This window comes from Periplaneta americana, chromosome 10 (genome assembly GCF_040183065.1).
Source record: "Periplaneta americana isolate PAMFEO1 chromosome 10, P.americana_PAMFEO1_priV1, whole genome shotgun sequence".
NCBI lineage: Eukaryota > Metazoa > Arthropoda > Insecta > Blattodea > Blattidae > Periplaneta > Periplaneta americana.
The window spans coordinates 147,129,515-147,146,267 of NC_091126.1; the positions used below are offsets into that span (position 1 = coordinate 147,129,515).

General features: G+C 37.4%; 1 protein-coding gene across 5 annotated transcripts in view; it reads right to left on the minus strand.

The window, feature by feature from the left end:
• LOC138708081 (probable serine/threonine-protein kinase DDB_G0267686) overlaps positions 1 to 16,753 on the minus strand; it is an 88,803-nt gene that overhangs the window by 46,514 nt on the left and 25,536 nt on the right. For all 5 annotated transcript variants that reach the window (XM_069838236.1, XM_069838235.1, XM_069838234.1 and 2 more), the window contains 3 exons: positions 8,900 to 9,089; positions 4,738 to 4,846; positions 1,988 to 2,160 (listed from right to left, as the gene is read on the minus strand). In XM_069838236.1, the coding sequence (XP_069694337.1) occupies positions 1,988 to 2,160; positions 4,738 to 4,846; positions 8,900 to 9,089 (472 nt within the window). The remainder of the gene's footprint in view (positions 1 to 1,987; positions 2,161 to 4,737; positions 4,847 to 8,899; positions 9,090 to 16,753) is intronic.

Consider the following 16,753-nt stretch of genomic DNA (forward strand, 5'->3'; position numbering starts at 1 on the left):
TTTTGGATGTTTTAATCTTCTTCCTAATCAATCTACTGAGGACTCAATTTTCACTCCCATATAACAATAGAGGGACCACCAGTACTTTGTAAAATCAAATTATAGTGTCTTTCCTAATTTTATTTCTTCACGTTCTTTGTATAGTACTGCACATATGTCGAAATTGATTCAATTTATGTTCTATGGCTCACTTTTTCCACTATTTCATTATCCAAAGCTATTTTAGATCTTATTGGAAATTTGCCTTCAAATGCCACAACTTTTGATTTTTTAATAGATATTTCGAGATTGTAATTCCTAAATATCTGTTGCAACTTGCATGCTTCTCTCTGAAGCTCATCTTCAGAAGTGGAAAGAATAGCCTGGTCATCAACAAATAAAACTATTCTTTCTATTCAAGAACAGCAGCATCAATAAATATATTAAATAAAGTGGGGGACAAGGGACATCCTTGACTTACTCCATGATTAATCACTTTTTCTTTGCCATGTTTCTTAATACATATTTTTGTGTCTTTACACATTTCTTCAATTGTTTTAACTAAGTGTAATGGGTATCCTCTTTCCTTCATCATGTCACATAATATTGCTCTTGATACTCTGTTGAAAGCCTTTATAAAATCGACAAATAAAATATGAGTTTCTAAATTACGAGGGTCAGTCAAATGAAAACGAGAAAACAGCTGCCAACAATTAGGTTATGTGCCTCCATGTGAGAAAGTTTTGAAAGTTGACACTACTGTTTGAGAGCTGTATTGTCTGAGGTTGGCCAACATTCATGCACAGGGAGTGATGCGCAGCAGCAAGATGAAGATGACGTCCACAGTAACAGGAGCATCCAAGTTCTTGCAGTGTAGTATGGTGCAGTTTCTAGCTGCCAAAGGTGTTCCACCAATTGAAATTCATCGCTGTATGAAGATGATTTATGTGGACAACTGCATGTCGCACGCCCAAGTGTATGAGTGGACAAAGCAATACCAACAAGGCGAACATCACTGGAGGACGACCCGTGCCCGGGCCAGTCCCACACAGTCATCACGGAAGAAAATGTTGTTGCAGCAGACAATCCCATCCGGGCAGATCGGAGGTGTACAGTGGACGAAGTGGCTCAGAACCTGAATATCAGTCATGGATCTGCATACTCAATAATCCAAGACCGATTGAAGTACTGTACAGTGTGTGTGTGGAAGTGGTTGCCAAAATGTCTCACAGGTGAGCAGAAACAACACTGAATGGGACTGAGTTTGCAACATCTGATGCGTCATGAACAGGACAGGGAGGCTTTCTTGGAACATATTGTGACAGTGGATGAAACATGGTGGAAGCACTACATACTGCAAATGACACAGCATGCAGTGGAAGCACAACACATCACCACGCCCAAAAAAAGTTCAGTAATTTCACAACTGCAGACAAGGTGATGCTCATGCTGTTCTTTGACTCAGAGGGTCCATTACTCTGCCACTTCATGGAGAGAGGAGAATCTGTCACCTCCACTCAATACTCCGAAATCCTCCGTACTGAATTGCATCATGCTGTCAAAAACAAGAGTTGGATGTTTGTGTGAAGATATCGTTTTGTTACACTACAATGTGCGGCCACACACACAGCTCGGCACGCCATGGACACCATTCGGGACCTGTGCTGGGAGGTGCTCGAACATCCCACTTACAGCCCGGACTTGTTACCTTGCGACTTCCAGATTTTTGGCAAGCTCAAAAGTAACCTGGGAGGGTGTCGGTTTGCAACGGACAGTGACGTGATTGAGGTAGTGCAGCAGTGGTGCCACCAGCAGACAAAAGACTTTTATGAACAAGGTTTCAAAAATCTGGTGCGCAGGTGGGATAAGTGCCTAAACACTGGTGGAGATAATTTTGAGAAATAAAATTCGTTTGCGGAGAAAAAAATGATTTCTCGTTTTCATTTGACTGACCCTTGTATATTCTATTTTACTGAGATACAAAATTTGAATCACTGAGAACACTCACCATTGTTATTGTTCGAGTTAACAAGACCTGGCTGAAGCGAAGGCCATGCTTCTTTATTACAGGACTGAATACAGGTCGTGGAGCTTGAACTTGAGCTAGAGTTGCTTCCCTGATACACGTTCTGACAGTTGGAAATACTGGTAGAAACAGCAGGGGGTGAAGGTGTCGGTTTTCTGAAATAAATGTATACTGTATATTATTTTAAGTAGGTTACTGCACTGCCTTTTGCTTTCTCACACCGAAATATAATTAGTCAACTCAATACATTCGGATAATAACCTCTTTTGATTTCTGCCGGAATGCAAAATGTAAAAATTACTGTGTAAAAGATAAAGGTAAGAATTTAATCACATTCTAAAATAAAAACATTTACCTCATAAATACCTAAATTGAAAAAAAGATATGTATATGTAACAAATATCATCTGGGTCTAAACATGACAGCAGAGTGTGTCACATCAAGTACCTCCTTGATATCAGAATGCAATGAGTATCAGTTAAGACACGCAAGGAATAGAATAAGCAAAAGACAGATTTGAAATAATAAGAAATATTGGAAAACAACAGTTATATATTGAAGAGAATTCTTTTTAGTGACTACTCATTCAAGGTTTGCTACACTTTGTGTGCATGTCAATTTTGCTCTCTTCATCACACTACAAAGATTCCCACTTAAGATGTTTTCCAGTCCACTGCTGTGGAGTACTGGTTAGCCTTCCTGCTGTGAAACGAGCGGACCTGGGTTCAAATCTTGGTTGGGGTTTTTTCTGAGGTTTTTCCTCGACCATTCAAAGCAGAATTGCTGGGTAAATTTCATTTCACCTTCATTAGTATTATTCCATTAATCATCTTAACAGTTTACAGGTCGAAGAGGAGGACATGGCGAATGTGGTTCCAGGATCTGTCTATAGGTGGCATCTGTCTGCGGGAGCTGCACATATCTAGCGAAGCTGCAGGGGCTTTCAAGCGGACTGCAGGCAACTGGGGTAATATAGCTCTTTTGGATAGATGGTACTTTGGTGAGTCATGGAATCTACTGCGACATGTTCTTCTGGTTAAGGATGCAGCAGACCAATAACACAGGAAGGTGAGGATCAGGCCTCCAGTCAGGACTGGATGCTGTGGCTGAATCAATACAATGCACTGAATCATGCACTTGAAGAGCAATTCTAAATGGACTTCAGTCATTCCAACATAAGGAGGTCAACAATAAGCCTAAGGTTGTGGTGCTAGCGTGTGGGCCTTCCTCCAAGGAAAAAGAAAAGAAAAGCTTTGCAAGGGACCAGCACATGTAAATTTCTTATGAGGGAAAACATGAAAAGGTTAACTAAAACAGTAATGAAATTATAACACAATCGCTACTTAAACTCAATGAAGTGTGTATTGATAATTTGGTTAATACCTGAACTGATAACCACGCAATAACAGAATCATCAGTGAAAATAAGCACTTTGTGCTTCCCTGCTTATCATTTCATCTCAGCTCAAAGTATTTTCTGAAACAATCGATCCAACCATTCGATGCCTTAAAAAATTAAGATCAAGGTAAAGGCTAAAATTAAGAAGATCAATATTCAGAAATTGGGTTGCAAAAAGTAGTGAAGTGCATTCCAAAACCCCTCTTACTTAAATATCATCCTTACCTTTACATAGTGCAACCTGTTTTTAACAAATGAGGTTCTGGGGGCTGAATCACAACTGTTCCATCAAAGATGGAGAAAATGTCATTTCAGCATGCTCACCTGCCAAGACATGTGTAAGTATCCCCTAAGTGGTGAAGAGGGAATATGGTCTGTAAAGTTGTTTGACAATCCTCCCAGCTAGATCATGTGGACTTGCTAACCAACAGATGTGGTCCTCCAAACAGTTTGGGGGTTCTGTGTATGTTATATAACCACCATAAAACAAAAATACAGCACCTACATTGAAACAGTTACACATTTTGCTACATCACTCTCGTATATTGGAAAGTAAGAGAGTTAATGTCCCGCCCCGTGGCATCGTGGTCTAAGGCATCCTGTCTAGGACTTGCGTTACAGAATGTGCGCTGGTTTGAGTCCTCATGGGGAAAGAAATTTTCTCATGAAATTTCGGCCAATGTATGGGACCGGTGTCCACCCAGCATCGTGATGCACTTGGGGAGCTACGATAGGTAGCAAAAGCCAGCTATAACGGCTGGGGGATCATCGTGCTAACCACATGATACCTCCATTCTGGTTGGATGATCGTCCACCTCTGCTTCGGCATGTGGGAGTGAGGCAAGCAGCCGGCTGGTCGGTCTGGGCCCTTTACGGGCTGTAGCACCAAGGATTATTATTAAGAGAGTTAATGGTGACAACAAAATGGTATTTTGTTCAGATGAGACTGTGGATTGAGTAACTGAAATTCGCCATACAAGTGCGAAAAAAGTCGGAAAAATCCGAACAAGGTAATCAGTCCAAATGTGATCTGAACTCAAGCCAGAAAGCAGCCTCAGTTCCTTATTACTAGATCGCTATCATGGATGATAGTTGAGGTGAAAAGAAACTGCCAGCAACAGAGTAATTAAACTCTGACCCTTGAAAAATAATGTGATTGGTGTGGGAGAAATTAAAGCCTTCTCTGCATTCCGGTCAACATTCTTTGCACTAAACTCAAAGCTCGCCGCTTGTCACTGATGATAGCAACGCGGTAATGCCCTTGACCTATGTACACTGGTGGTCTTACACAGCTTGATTTCAGAATGTCACTTAACATTAGCTGGAATACTGACCTATCCCTATGGTTGAATGTGTTCAGCAACTGTTCATGCAGTTTCTTCTCATACTCCTGATGCTTGCCTTGCTGCATTTCTTCCTTTGTAAAGCTAGCCTCTGCATCTCCTGTAATATATAACAAACCTCGATTATGTTAAACCATCTTGATGTGTGCTGCAATTTCATGCACACTTGTCCATAAAACAAGTCAATAATAAAATTTTGCTGTCAGAATATTATTCATTAGTCAATCTGTCAATTACCTTGCCAGAAGACAGTATTCCCCAATTCTATTTTACAGGAAGTAATAAAAACGATCATTTCACAGTGTTTTGAATGTTTAGAAGAAAGAAATTCCAAAGTGCTATTATACACATTTAGAACTAACATGGATAAAATCGGACATGTTTCCTATCACAATGCAGAACAATTTGACTTTTCAATTGTTACTTAATATGTTTTCAACCAACACAATGAATTTAATATATTTTGATCTATTAACTTTTGTTTCTTACACAATATCATTTCATTTATTGATCTTTTTCAGACGTACGTCATTTATATCTTATTAATTTATAAACTAACACAAATTTATATTTGAAATTAAATAATCTGTTTCTCTGCATTTCCTACATACAAAATAATATAAATATTACTATTAACAAAATAAAGCTCCACGGAAATGTTTCAGTATCCTTTAGTCTGAAATGAATACATAACTAATACAATCTTGAAAATATAGCCTGTCAGAGCCTTCAACTAATTTTTCTCTACACAGAAGTGGCAAAGAAAATAGTTTAAACTTGGAGGCAAGTATCAGTTTCAAAAGTGTCTACGTTTCGTATGACAATCATGATGCAAAAGTACCACACTGCAGCATGAAATATACTACAAACTGGAGAAAAAATAAAAGCAGAAAAGCTTTGTAAAATGCATAAAATTAAAATAAATGCTAGTAAATATTTCGATGTAGCTGCTTTTAAGTGCTTGAAACCTCTCACCATACAAATGCAAAATGAAATCAAATAAAGTTCCTAAATTTGAAAGAAGCTTCTTTATATCAATCAAAGTATGGTCAGGAGAATGGTTATTAGTACAGACGCTGAGACAACAAAGAAAATACTTGACAAGTATCTCGGTCATATTACTATAGAAGTAGCAGAAAATGCGAACAATATTGCCTGTTCTATCACAGACACATTAAAAGAAAATCATGTAATTTTTACAGACCTGGTTACTGTTGGCTGTGATGATACAAACACAAATTTAGATATACATAAAGATTAATTTTTTGGTCCTACAGAATTATCTGTTATAGTTACCATTGGTTATTAATGAAGAAAAATTCATTTCGGCATCAGGAATCGAACCCAGGACTTTCAGTTCTACACACTGGGCGCTCTAACCACTTAGCTACGCCAAGGCTCAATCCACAGCACTGGATCTTTATGTAGATTATATTTCTTCGATATTTAATGAAAGAAACAGATGGATGCACAAATGGATCAGGCTTGTGATTTCAGCTGGGACCTAGGGTCACGCAAAAGTCATAAAATCCCCGTTCGTTGTATTCAGTCGAATTCTTTATTAGTTAACACTCCTAGCTGTTCTCTTGTAAACACAACAAGGATAAAATTACAATACAGCAGAACCTCTATTATCCGCGGTAATTAAGGGGGTGGGCTAAATGGTTAATTGGAAAAGTCGGATAATCCGTACCATAAAAGATTTTCGTAAGTTTAGTAAATAATAGCCTATTTACACTTTCGTAATTCCCTTCGCGTTGTTGTGCTTAACATGCTAGATAGTGGATCAGAAGTTCACAAATTTAAGTCTGGTTATCAACGACAGGTTGTTAAGGGGCAAGGAAATTCCTTGTAGTGGCTGTCTGTGGAAAGATATGAGCAGTGGAGGTCTAGTGTTGTAGATTTACGTACTTTATGCTCGACCATGCCGAAATGTAGTAATTATACACCTGGTAGTAGCCCTTTAATGCACCTCATTAAAGTACACCTATTCATTATAATTCAGTTGTTCAGCCAATGAGAAATCACCATTGTACCATTATAAAACCGCAAGTATCGATTATTCTCGGATATGCAATCGAAAGACAATTAGTGAAACGGAGGCTGGAAATCCAATACTGTCGCAGATGGTTATGTTCTGTTACTATAATAATTAGCGTTAATTGTAAATAATATTCAAATATATTCAATTTGTCATCTCGTTTTTCAAATCTAAATCAATTTCCAGGTTATATCAAGACTAATGTTCATGTTATTCTCTAGATTATATCAAGGTCAATGACATTCGTGCCTCAGAAAAAAATCAATACTTTCGCGTCTGCGCACATCTCACAATTCAGGTCAGTTCCACTCCTCACTTACATAACCATAACATGAATACTTATGAATAATTTCAAGTTAGAAGTATGGTCGAGCATAAAAAGTCGTATGAAAATTGCCTATAATGGTAATTAAGACACTCATATGAAAATTATGAAACTCGCGCTAGTTTCATAAACAAACATACTCGCGTCTTAATTACTACCATTATAGGCTCGTTGCATAATGTATTATTATACACTCTAATCCCATATTTTGATGCGATTTCAGCCACGGTTTCTCTTTCCACAAACCACTCAATTATTTACAACTTTTCTTCGATTCTTAGCACAACGAGATTTCGACACCAGTAGAAAACCATTCATATAGAAGTTATACGGTACAATTCGAACATTAGACCATACTGTATAATGGGAAAGGCTTGTAATAACACACTATAGAAAAAAAAATAACGTGCTAATATAATGTGTTGATTTGCGTATGAGATTTCTAGGATTAATATTGGTAACAAGTTGTTATCAAGTTTTATTTATATTCCAGATTTATAGGTTCTATATGGTTTATACCTTATATTTCCACTTATGGAATATCTAATACACCCAGTAATTCATTTATTTCTGCAGCAAAAAAACAAAAGCGAGAGAAAGACAGATGGTTAATCCACCAATCAGTTAATAGGATGACGGATAATCGGGATTCTACTGTACAAACTATCTGTACTTGAGTGTAGAATGACGAATATTAAGTTATTGCATATCATAAAACAAGTCAGAATCTGTGAAAATTAATTCACGTACAAGGAACAAGTCACTAATACCACAAGGAAAGCCTGGAAAGCACTACATTTCTCTATGCGTATTCTGAAGAAATCTAACTGAAAGTCAAAAGAATTAGCGTACAAAACCCTTGTTCGTCCAATTATGGAATATGGAGCAGTAGGTTGGGATCCATAAAGACAAAACCAAATCGACTCAATAGAAAAGGTCCAACGCAAGGCAGCAAAATATGTCAAAATGGGGAAGGGACATAGTGAAGAGATAGTAAAAGACTTAGGGTGGGAACTTCTCAAGTCAAGGCGACGAAAAACCAGACTCACCGCATTGTTCAAGGCACAAATGGGACACAAAGCATGGACCGACATCAATGCTAAATTAGTAACACCTTCATACTTAGGCAGGGCAGATCATATTAGGAAGTTTAAATGTAGAAAGCAAAGAATGGACATGGCAAAATTTTCCTTTGTTAACTGCTCAATAGTAGACTGGAACAGCTTACCTGCAGTAATCTTTCAGGGTGGTCCTCTCAAAATCAATACATTTAAGGAAAGGTTGAGAAGATAAGACTGAAAATTTAATTGGAGGTGCAGCGTAATTATTTAAGTTGTGTCATGTAATTAATTGAGTTGATATATAATTAAGTTGATATGTAATTAAGATGATATGTAAGTTAGTTGATATGTAAATAAATTAAGGTGATATGTAATTAAGTTGGTATGTAATTAATTAAGGTGGTATGTAATTAATTAAGGTGATATGTAATTATTTAAATTGGTAATAGTTGGGTGAAATAGAAGTATTTATAAGTTAGATTTACTTTTGCTTATCGTAGGCGTTATTATAGAATAGTTTTTATTTATAGTCCTAGGTTTATTGCATTTACTATTTAAAGATTTACGTTTATTTTACTTTATTTCATTTCATTTACGTTTATTTATTTTATTTCATGTAATTGTAATTATTGTATATTATATATCACTGCCACCGGATGTATACCCAATTGTAGTGTTAATAAATTACATAATACATACATCTCTCAAAAAATTTGGACAACTTACCCAAGTCATGTAGGTACATGCAGTCTGGTTTAGGACATGCCTGATTCTTCATGAAATGAGAGCAGTATTTCGTTGTCCCTAGAGAAGTCTTGATTGTCCTTCCATCAACTGAGATATTATTCACTGCCTGTATTGCCCGTAAAGCATCATCAGCCTTATGATATGTAACATAAGCACTCGCACTGGGACCCTGTAATAAGAGTATGGTGAAGTCACAAAAGAAAACACTCTTTTAACACTACTACAACATCTGAAATGGAACTAAGAAAGGTACATCATTTTCTTCAAACAGTGCCAACAATAATATACTTCTTTCATAGCGCCCAATTAAACCATAATTCTCAGTAACTGAAATGCCAGAGTTGCAATGTGGAAGTTGTTTCCTCAAAGTAATTCCTGTACATTTCAATCCCTGGATATTATCCCTGTAGCACATGTGTAGCAATTTCGCAAAACTTACTATATAAAGACTGCAATGTTCATATTTAGTTTGGACATAGGAGGGACTATATAGCCTTGAACAATCTGTATTCAATCACTAGACTCTGCTGTCAGAAAGTAAGATAACCTGCAGCACAAAGCATGGAGATGCAAGGACCACAGAGGAAGTTATGGAAGAATGGAGGATGTTTATGAAGTCACACAATCTAACATAGGACATTTATGTTGCATTCGATGCAATGTATGCTGCATATTTTAAGAATACATACGAACCACTAGGGGAATTTTACTTGAAGCTAGTAAAGAGATAGGTTTGGAAGTAAATCCCAGAAAGACAAAGTATATGATTACGTCTCGTGACGAGAATATTGTACGAAATGGAAATATAAAAATTGGAAATTTATCTTTTGAAGAGGTGGAGAAGTTCAAATATCTTGGAGCAACAGTAACAAATATAAATGATACTTGGGAGGAAATTAAACACAGAATAAATATGGGAAATGCCTGTTATTATTCGGTTGAGAAGCTTTTATCATCCAGTCTGCTGTCAAAAAATCTGAAAGTTAGAATTTATAAAACAGTTCTATTACCGGTTGTTCTTTATGGTTGTGAAACTTGGACTCTCACTTTGAGAGAGGAACACAGGTTAAGGGTGTTTGAGAATAAAGTGCTTAGGAAAATATTTGGGGCTAAGAGGGATGAAGTTACAGGAGAATGGAGAAAGTTACACAACACAGAACTGCGAGAAAGTTACACAACACAGAACTGCACGCATTGTATTCTTCACCTGACATTAGGAACATTAAATCCAGACGTTTGAGATGGGCAGGGCATGTAGCACGTATGGGTGAATCCAGAAATGCATATAGTGTGTTAGTTGGGAGGCCGGAGGGAAAAAGACCTTTAGGGAGGCTGAGACATAGATGGGAAGATATTAAAATGGATTTGAGGGAGGTGGGATATGATGATAGAGAATGGATTAATCTTGCTCAAGATAGGGACCAATGGTGGCTTATGTGAGGGTGGCAATGAACCTCCAGGTTCCTTAACAGCCAGTAAGTAAGTAATACGAACCACTAGTCAATGACTTGAACAAAAAGACCAGATTTCATTTGCAACAGTCTCTGACCAGTCAGAAATAAGAGCACAATATGTTGTTTAGTCAACTGTCTGAAGACAGGTTTGAACAGATATAAGTGACACTAATAAGTCATCACTCATGAGGCAACTAAGCCAGGAGATAATGGGGTAGGGTGGTCAGTTCCTTTCCCCCTCCATTGTATACATCACTGACTAGTATTATATTACACTAATCACACTTCAGATATACACACACAATAGTTCTTCCACATACAAAATTCAAAATATTGTGCACTTGCCGAATTTGTGCCTTCTCATACAAAAGCAGTTTACATTTCCTTCAATTTACAAATATTTGTTAAATAATTATTTAAAATAGTTACTTTGGTGTGACATAGCCAATTTCGTAACCCCCATACCTATTCCCAAATAAGGATGACATCAGTTACTCTCAGCACAATGACACTAAGTCAATACTGTTAACGAAATTGGAGGTTGCCTCAATAATAATAATAATAATAATAATAATAATCCGTGGCGCTACAGCTCATGAAGGGCATAGACCGACCAGCCGGCTGCTGGCCTCACGCCCAACATGCCGAAGCAGAGTTGGACGATCATCCAACCAGAATGGAGGTATCGTGTGGTTAGCACAATGATCCCCTACCAGCTGGTATTCGCAACTGGATTTCGCGACCTATCGTAGCTCCCCAAGTGCATCACGATGCTGGGTGGGCATTGGTCCCATACACTCGCCGAAATTTTATGAGAAAATTTCTTCCCCCATGAGGACTCGAACCAGCACGCATTCCGTAACGCGAGTCCTAGGCAGGATACCTTAGACAGCGACGCCACAGCGCGGGACCTGCCTCAATAATACGATATGGGAAAAAAAAAAATCAGAAAGAAAACAAATCGGTTGTAAGACTCGTACTTGTGGGTGAGAATCTAAAGCAAGAACACAAAAAAAAAGCACGTAAATGAAACAACAGAAATGAAGATTTAAGATTACACAAAAATCACTAAGGGATAAAATCAGAAGCAACATAATTAGGGATAAATGCAAAATTCAACCTGTGAATAACCGAATAATGGAAAGGAAAATCAAATGGAATAAATACATTGATCGTATGGAGGACACCAGAATATTAAAGAGAATTAGAGATTGGAAACCAATTAGAGATTGGACACCCAAAACTGAGACGGAAAGATACGTTAAACACATTTATAAATGGATGCAACAAGACGAAGGCTTGATGCAAAAGAAATACTATAATTTCTGAAAGTTAATATATTACTCTTCAAATGAAATATGATTAAAAAATAATTAAATCCGTGACGTGACAACCCACAAAGGGCCAAGGCCAACTAGCTGACTGCTGGCCTCACCTCCACATGTCTCAGCAGAGATGAACAATCATCCAACTAGAACAGAGGTATCAAGCCATTAGCACGATGATCCCCCAACTGTTATGGCTGGTTTCCGTAACTGGATTTCACTACCTATCATAGCTCCCAAAATTCATCATGATGCTGGGTGGGCACAAGTCACATGCACTGGCCGAAATTTCATGAGAAAATTCTTTCCCAAGCACGCATTCCACAACGTCAGTCCTAGGCATGATGTCTTAAATGACGTCTCGGCACAGGAGATTCTTTCACAGTTCACGAAAAATAATGCTAGAGGTACAGTGACTTCATTTGGGTGCATGGCTGGCTTGGCGGGAATTTACTTGGCCTTGCACTGTGCTGCTTGTAACCAGTTATGTCTCCTTCACTCTACTGTCTGTCAGTGTGCTGGCTAAATCAGTTTCTGTGAGACCACGTGTTTCAGTGTGCCGGCCCAACATGGATTTGCTTGGCACCAGGAAGCACGCTGTTTGCCAGTAGAGTCAGATATTCACAGCCCCTAAAATTAAAGCACATGGATGCAAATTATAACTCTACAATAACCACATACCTTGTCATAGAAGATGTTGAAAATTATAGTCGCAATGCTGTTATTCCCGGCATGACTCCTCTTTGCTTACGTCTTAGGAAGTGAAGGCTCTATAAAGTATAGGTAGGTAGTATCGTTCGCCATTTTTGTTCTTTCGTTGCCGAGCTACCATACGAGGAATCTATTTGCCACACCGTTAAACATTATCATGTCATAGCTCCTATGATAATAAATCAAACGCACTGTAATTTAGCAAATAATTGAGCGGCAAATAAAGTCTTCGTGTGCTTTCTGTGAACGCCAATAAAAGAGCCAAAATGGCGGGCGATTATATTAAGTATTTATCGAGCCTTAAGAAATGAATAACGTCTTCATAAGCGAATCACAAAACGCACACATTTAAACATAGCCGACCTGCAACGCGATTCACTGCCGGAAATTAGAGCGACAGGACTATATGTTCTTGTGCCACCACACATCTCTCACTTCTAAGATAATTTTCATTAACACGCATTAATTCTTCTTCTGAAATTGCGGCAAGATTACAAACAGTTTCTCTATGAGGCACACTAACAGCAGGGAATCTGTCTATAAATCGCCATCTCACTTCTCTACAAGAGTTCGTTTTCACATAGGAATCAGACATAAAGATTGCGTGTTCTAAAGTATACCAACTTTTTGGCATTATAACAGTACTAACACACTGAAACATGTATCAACTTCCGTACAGCATAAAGACTTTGCTTCAACTGATTTAGTGGCCACACTGAGAGCCTGAAGAGTGAAGGGAGACATAACCGGTTACAAACTGCGCAGCGCAAGACCAAGAAAATCCCCACCAACCGGGCACACATCCAAATGAAGTCACTGTAGAAGACAGCATACCAAAAACTACATTCTTACATTATCTATGTATTCTTTGACAGACGTCGTGGAATGGAAGTTCATATACTATCATGACAGGAAATCATTACTTATGACAAATAATACTATTCCTCGCAAACCTAACTATTCAAAAAATGAATATTCTTCACTGTCCTAATTACCGATATTAACTTCACATGAATCCTTTAGTACATGAAGGGTGCTATTCATAGACATTTCGCTAGCCCACACTACGAGCGTGCTAAACTAGCCCTGGCTATTGACTGGTTACTTGTACGGGATTCATATCATATCATATCGCTAACACTGGTTTATGAATACGAAACATGTTAGTTCGCTGATGATCCACCGGAAGCCCACACTAAGAATGTCTATGAATACGATCCTAAATGTTTAAATTCGTTTATTTACTCAAAATAACAATACATAGAGAGAGTCAAGCCTAAGGGACTGGCAATCCTACCATCTCTATGCACTAGAGCAGTCATGTCAATTGACGCCCATAGGCACAAGCGTGAGCTTTAGAACACAGTGTGCCCAGAGCTCTCGTCAGGAGATTAGACAAGAACATACTAAACGAATGGGCTAGTCTATTAATAGGGGTTAGTGAAAGCTATAGGTCAGTGGTATGCAATGTGTACATAGGTTACATGCAAGGGAACATATTTACCCAGAATGGAGACTTATTTTTGAGTAAAAAAAAAAATGGTGGAGAGCCAGTGCAGAAAAAAATAATCACAAAAAAAAAATGTAACGTGGAAAGACATTACGAAATATATCACGAAGAATTGTATAAAAATATTGAAGGTGACCACAAAGTGCTGGAATTTAACAAACAATTGACTTCAGATGTACATATATGAAATTAATTACGAATTGTATTAATTTTCCATTTCTAATTTTTTAAATATCAATCATCATTTCTTAACAGTTTATTATGCACTTTTCATATTTTGCAGACTCCAATATCCGATGAAAAATGTATGGCATTATCATTTAGCTATGATATGTCCCTAAAACTGCAAGGACGTTGTCATCCTTTCTCTAATGGACCCTTCATTAAGAGTTGTATTCTAGATGCTGTAACCAAGATATTTTCCAATGACATAAGAAAGTACGAAGAAATATATTATTTATCCAGAAACAATGTCACCAAGAGGATACAAGAATTAGCAGGGAATACTGAAGGGAAAAAGTAAAGACTTATAAGACTTATATAAAGAATCTATTTGCTTCTCATTATTTCTTAATGAAAACACAGACGTGACTGACATCACGTAGCTTGTAGATTTGTTCATGGTATAAATTAAAATCTCATGCTTACAAAAAAATTATTACTGTATTTAGAAATTGGTGGAAAAACAATTTAAATTTTAGGCAGTCAAATATATAACCGAATGTTGAACACAATGCTACTTTAAAGTGCCTGTTATGTTACAATGCCTACAATTTATTTTCAGGTCATTAAGAGTTTTCTCACAATGTTCTTTTGAAGGATGATATAGTTGAAACTTTCACAGTGATTAGATTGCGAGATTATCACAATCTTGAGTTTACAGTCTCCAGCATTTCACTACTACTAGCAAATCTCATCAGGGTCCATATTGCTCAAAGACATGAAAATTCCCCCTTGTCAAAATTATGTGAAGTACGCAAATTGCAATGCATAACCTACAAAATAATCTGTTGTGATTAAGGAGAGAGATATTTACGTGATAATCCTGTTCAACACATTAAAAGAGCAGCACTAATTGAACACATTTTTCGGCAATGTTTATGTTGGCCTTCATGCAATATAATAAAAATTGAACTGCTTGTTAAGTTCACAGGTACCATGAGTTACAAATGAATGGAAAGGAAAATATTATTTGGTAGTTTTCATTCATTTCAAAACTGATTATTAAAAAAAATTGTGAGAGGAAAAGCAATAGAAACTAGGAATTTAAAATTTCAAATGCAGTATGAGCAACTTATGCAGCACAGTCATTTCCCATATATCATAGAGATGCATCACCTTTCAGTAATTCTAAACCTGATTCCATATAAGAACACTCCGCATATAAATAAACACACCGCAAAATTCTTTCGCACCCCAACTGCTGACTTCTATGTTCGTGCTGGAAAATGAGGCATGCATCGATACATGTGGAGCCATGACAGACGGCATGACATAACATACAATTATTTTACGCTAACAACCGAATATAAAGCATCAAATGCATGCGGAATTTTTACAAGTACGTACTAACATTATGAAGCATCCCTGAACAGTTTTCCCTTTACGACTTCATAATGTTTTAGGCCTGAATTAATAGTAACTGACTAGCCATTATAGCTTGCACTATTATTGAACATATGTGCAAGGACATTAACAAGCAATTTAACACAGCACCAACACAGTATTATAATATAGCACAAGGAGCAAACAGTAACAGAAACTGATTGAGCGATCACCATTTCTAAATCTTTGTTTGGGTTAATATTTTGGGTGGTAACCCACCATTACAAAACCTGCTTGTTATGTTAACATGCCACACTGCAAGTCAGCTATAAATCCCACCTGCAAATCACTCTCTTTTGTGACAGTCTTAAATATTTTTTCAACTACTTCAAATATAACATTTCTTTCTCGAGTTTAGAAAAACAGCAAGTTTGTCATTAATACTTCGAAAATATATAACAGGCATACTTCCCAATAGAGAACTAATTAATGTCACATTCTAGGCACCATAAAGATGTTCTCTGTCCTGAATCCAATAGGAAGGGCTTCAGACAAGTGAATTTGTTTACATGCGGAGTCTTCTTGTATGAAATGAAGATTACAGTGCTCTTGTCACTCAATCTTCTGAACTTGGGAAGTTAACTATTTTCTGACAAGTTTCTTCACTCATAAAAGTAAATGGTCTCCCTTGTGATTTGCAAGTTCAAAATATTCCATTATACCGTACGACTTTACATAATTCATTCACACACTCATGTGCAGATATTACACCACAACTCCCAGAAACTTAGGCCAGCACTTAGACAAGACAATATTAGTGAAGTCACCAGAACAACCACAGATCACACTATGTCCGTCATGTGGACACCCTACCACGTGCGAACGCAGAAACTCGTTTTGAAAACGTGCTCTAAAAAGGGAACTGTTTCAGGTCGTGTAGCTTGAATTTAATAAAAATAAATATTTAAGCTAATTTTCATTCGTTGAGAAACGTGGTGATAGCCGTTCGTTTCACTTTTTCCTCGTTTACGAACTATACCGACTTGAAAACTGTTGCTACATATACTGCTTCTTGCACACACTCGGATCCTCATAGCTCCGCGACACCGCACCACAGCTCTCACTAATACTCTAGTCAATTTGTTTTCTTTTAACTCGCATTAATAAAGTAGTAGTGCAATCCATGGCAATTTTCACTCATTGTACACCATCAAAATTCATAGGCATGCAGCTGGATGTCTAGGAACACGACTGTACACACTATGCTTTCAAGAACAAAAAGGGGAAT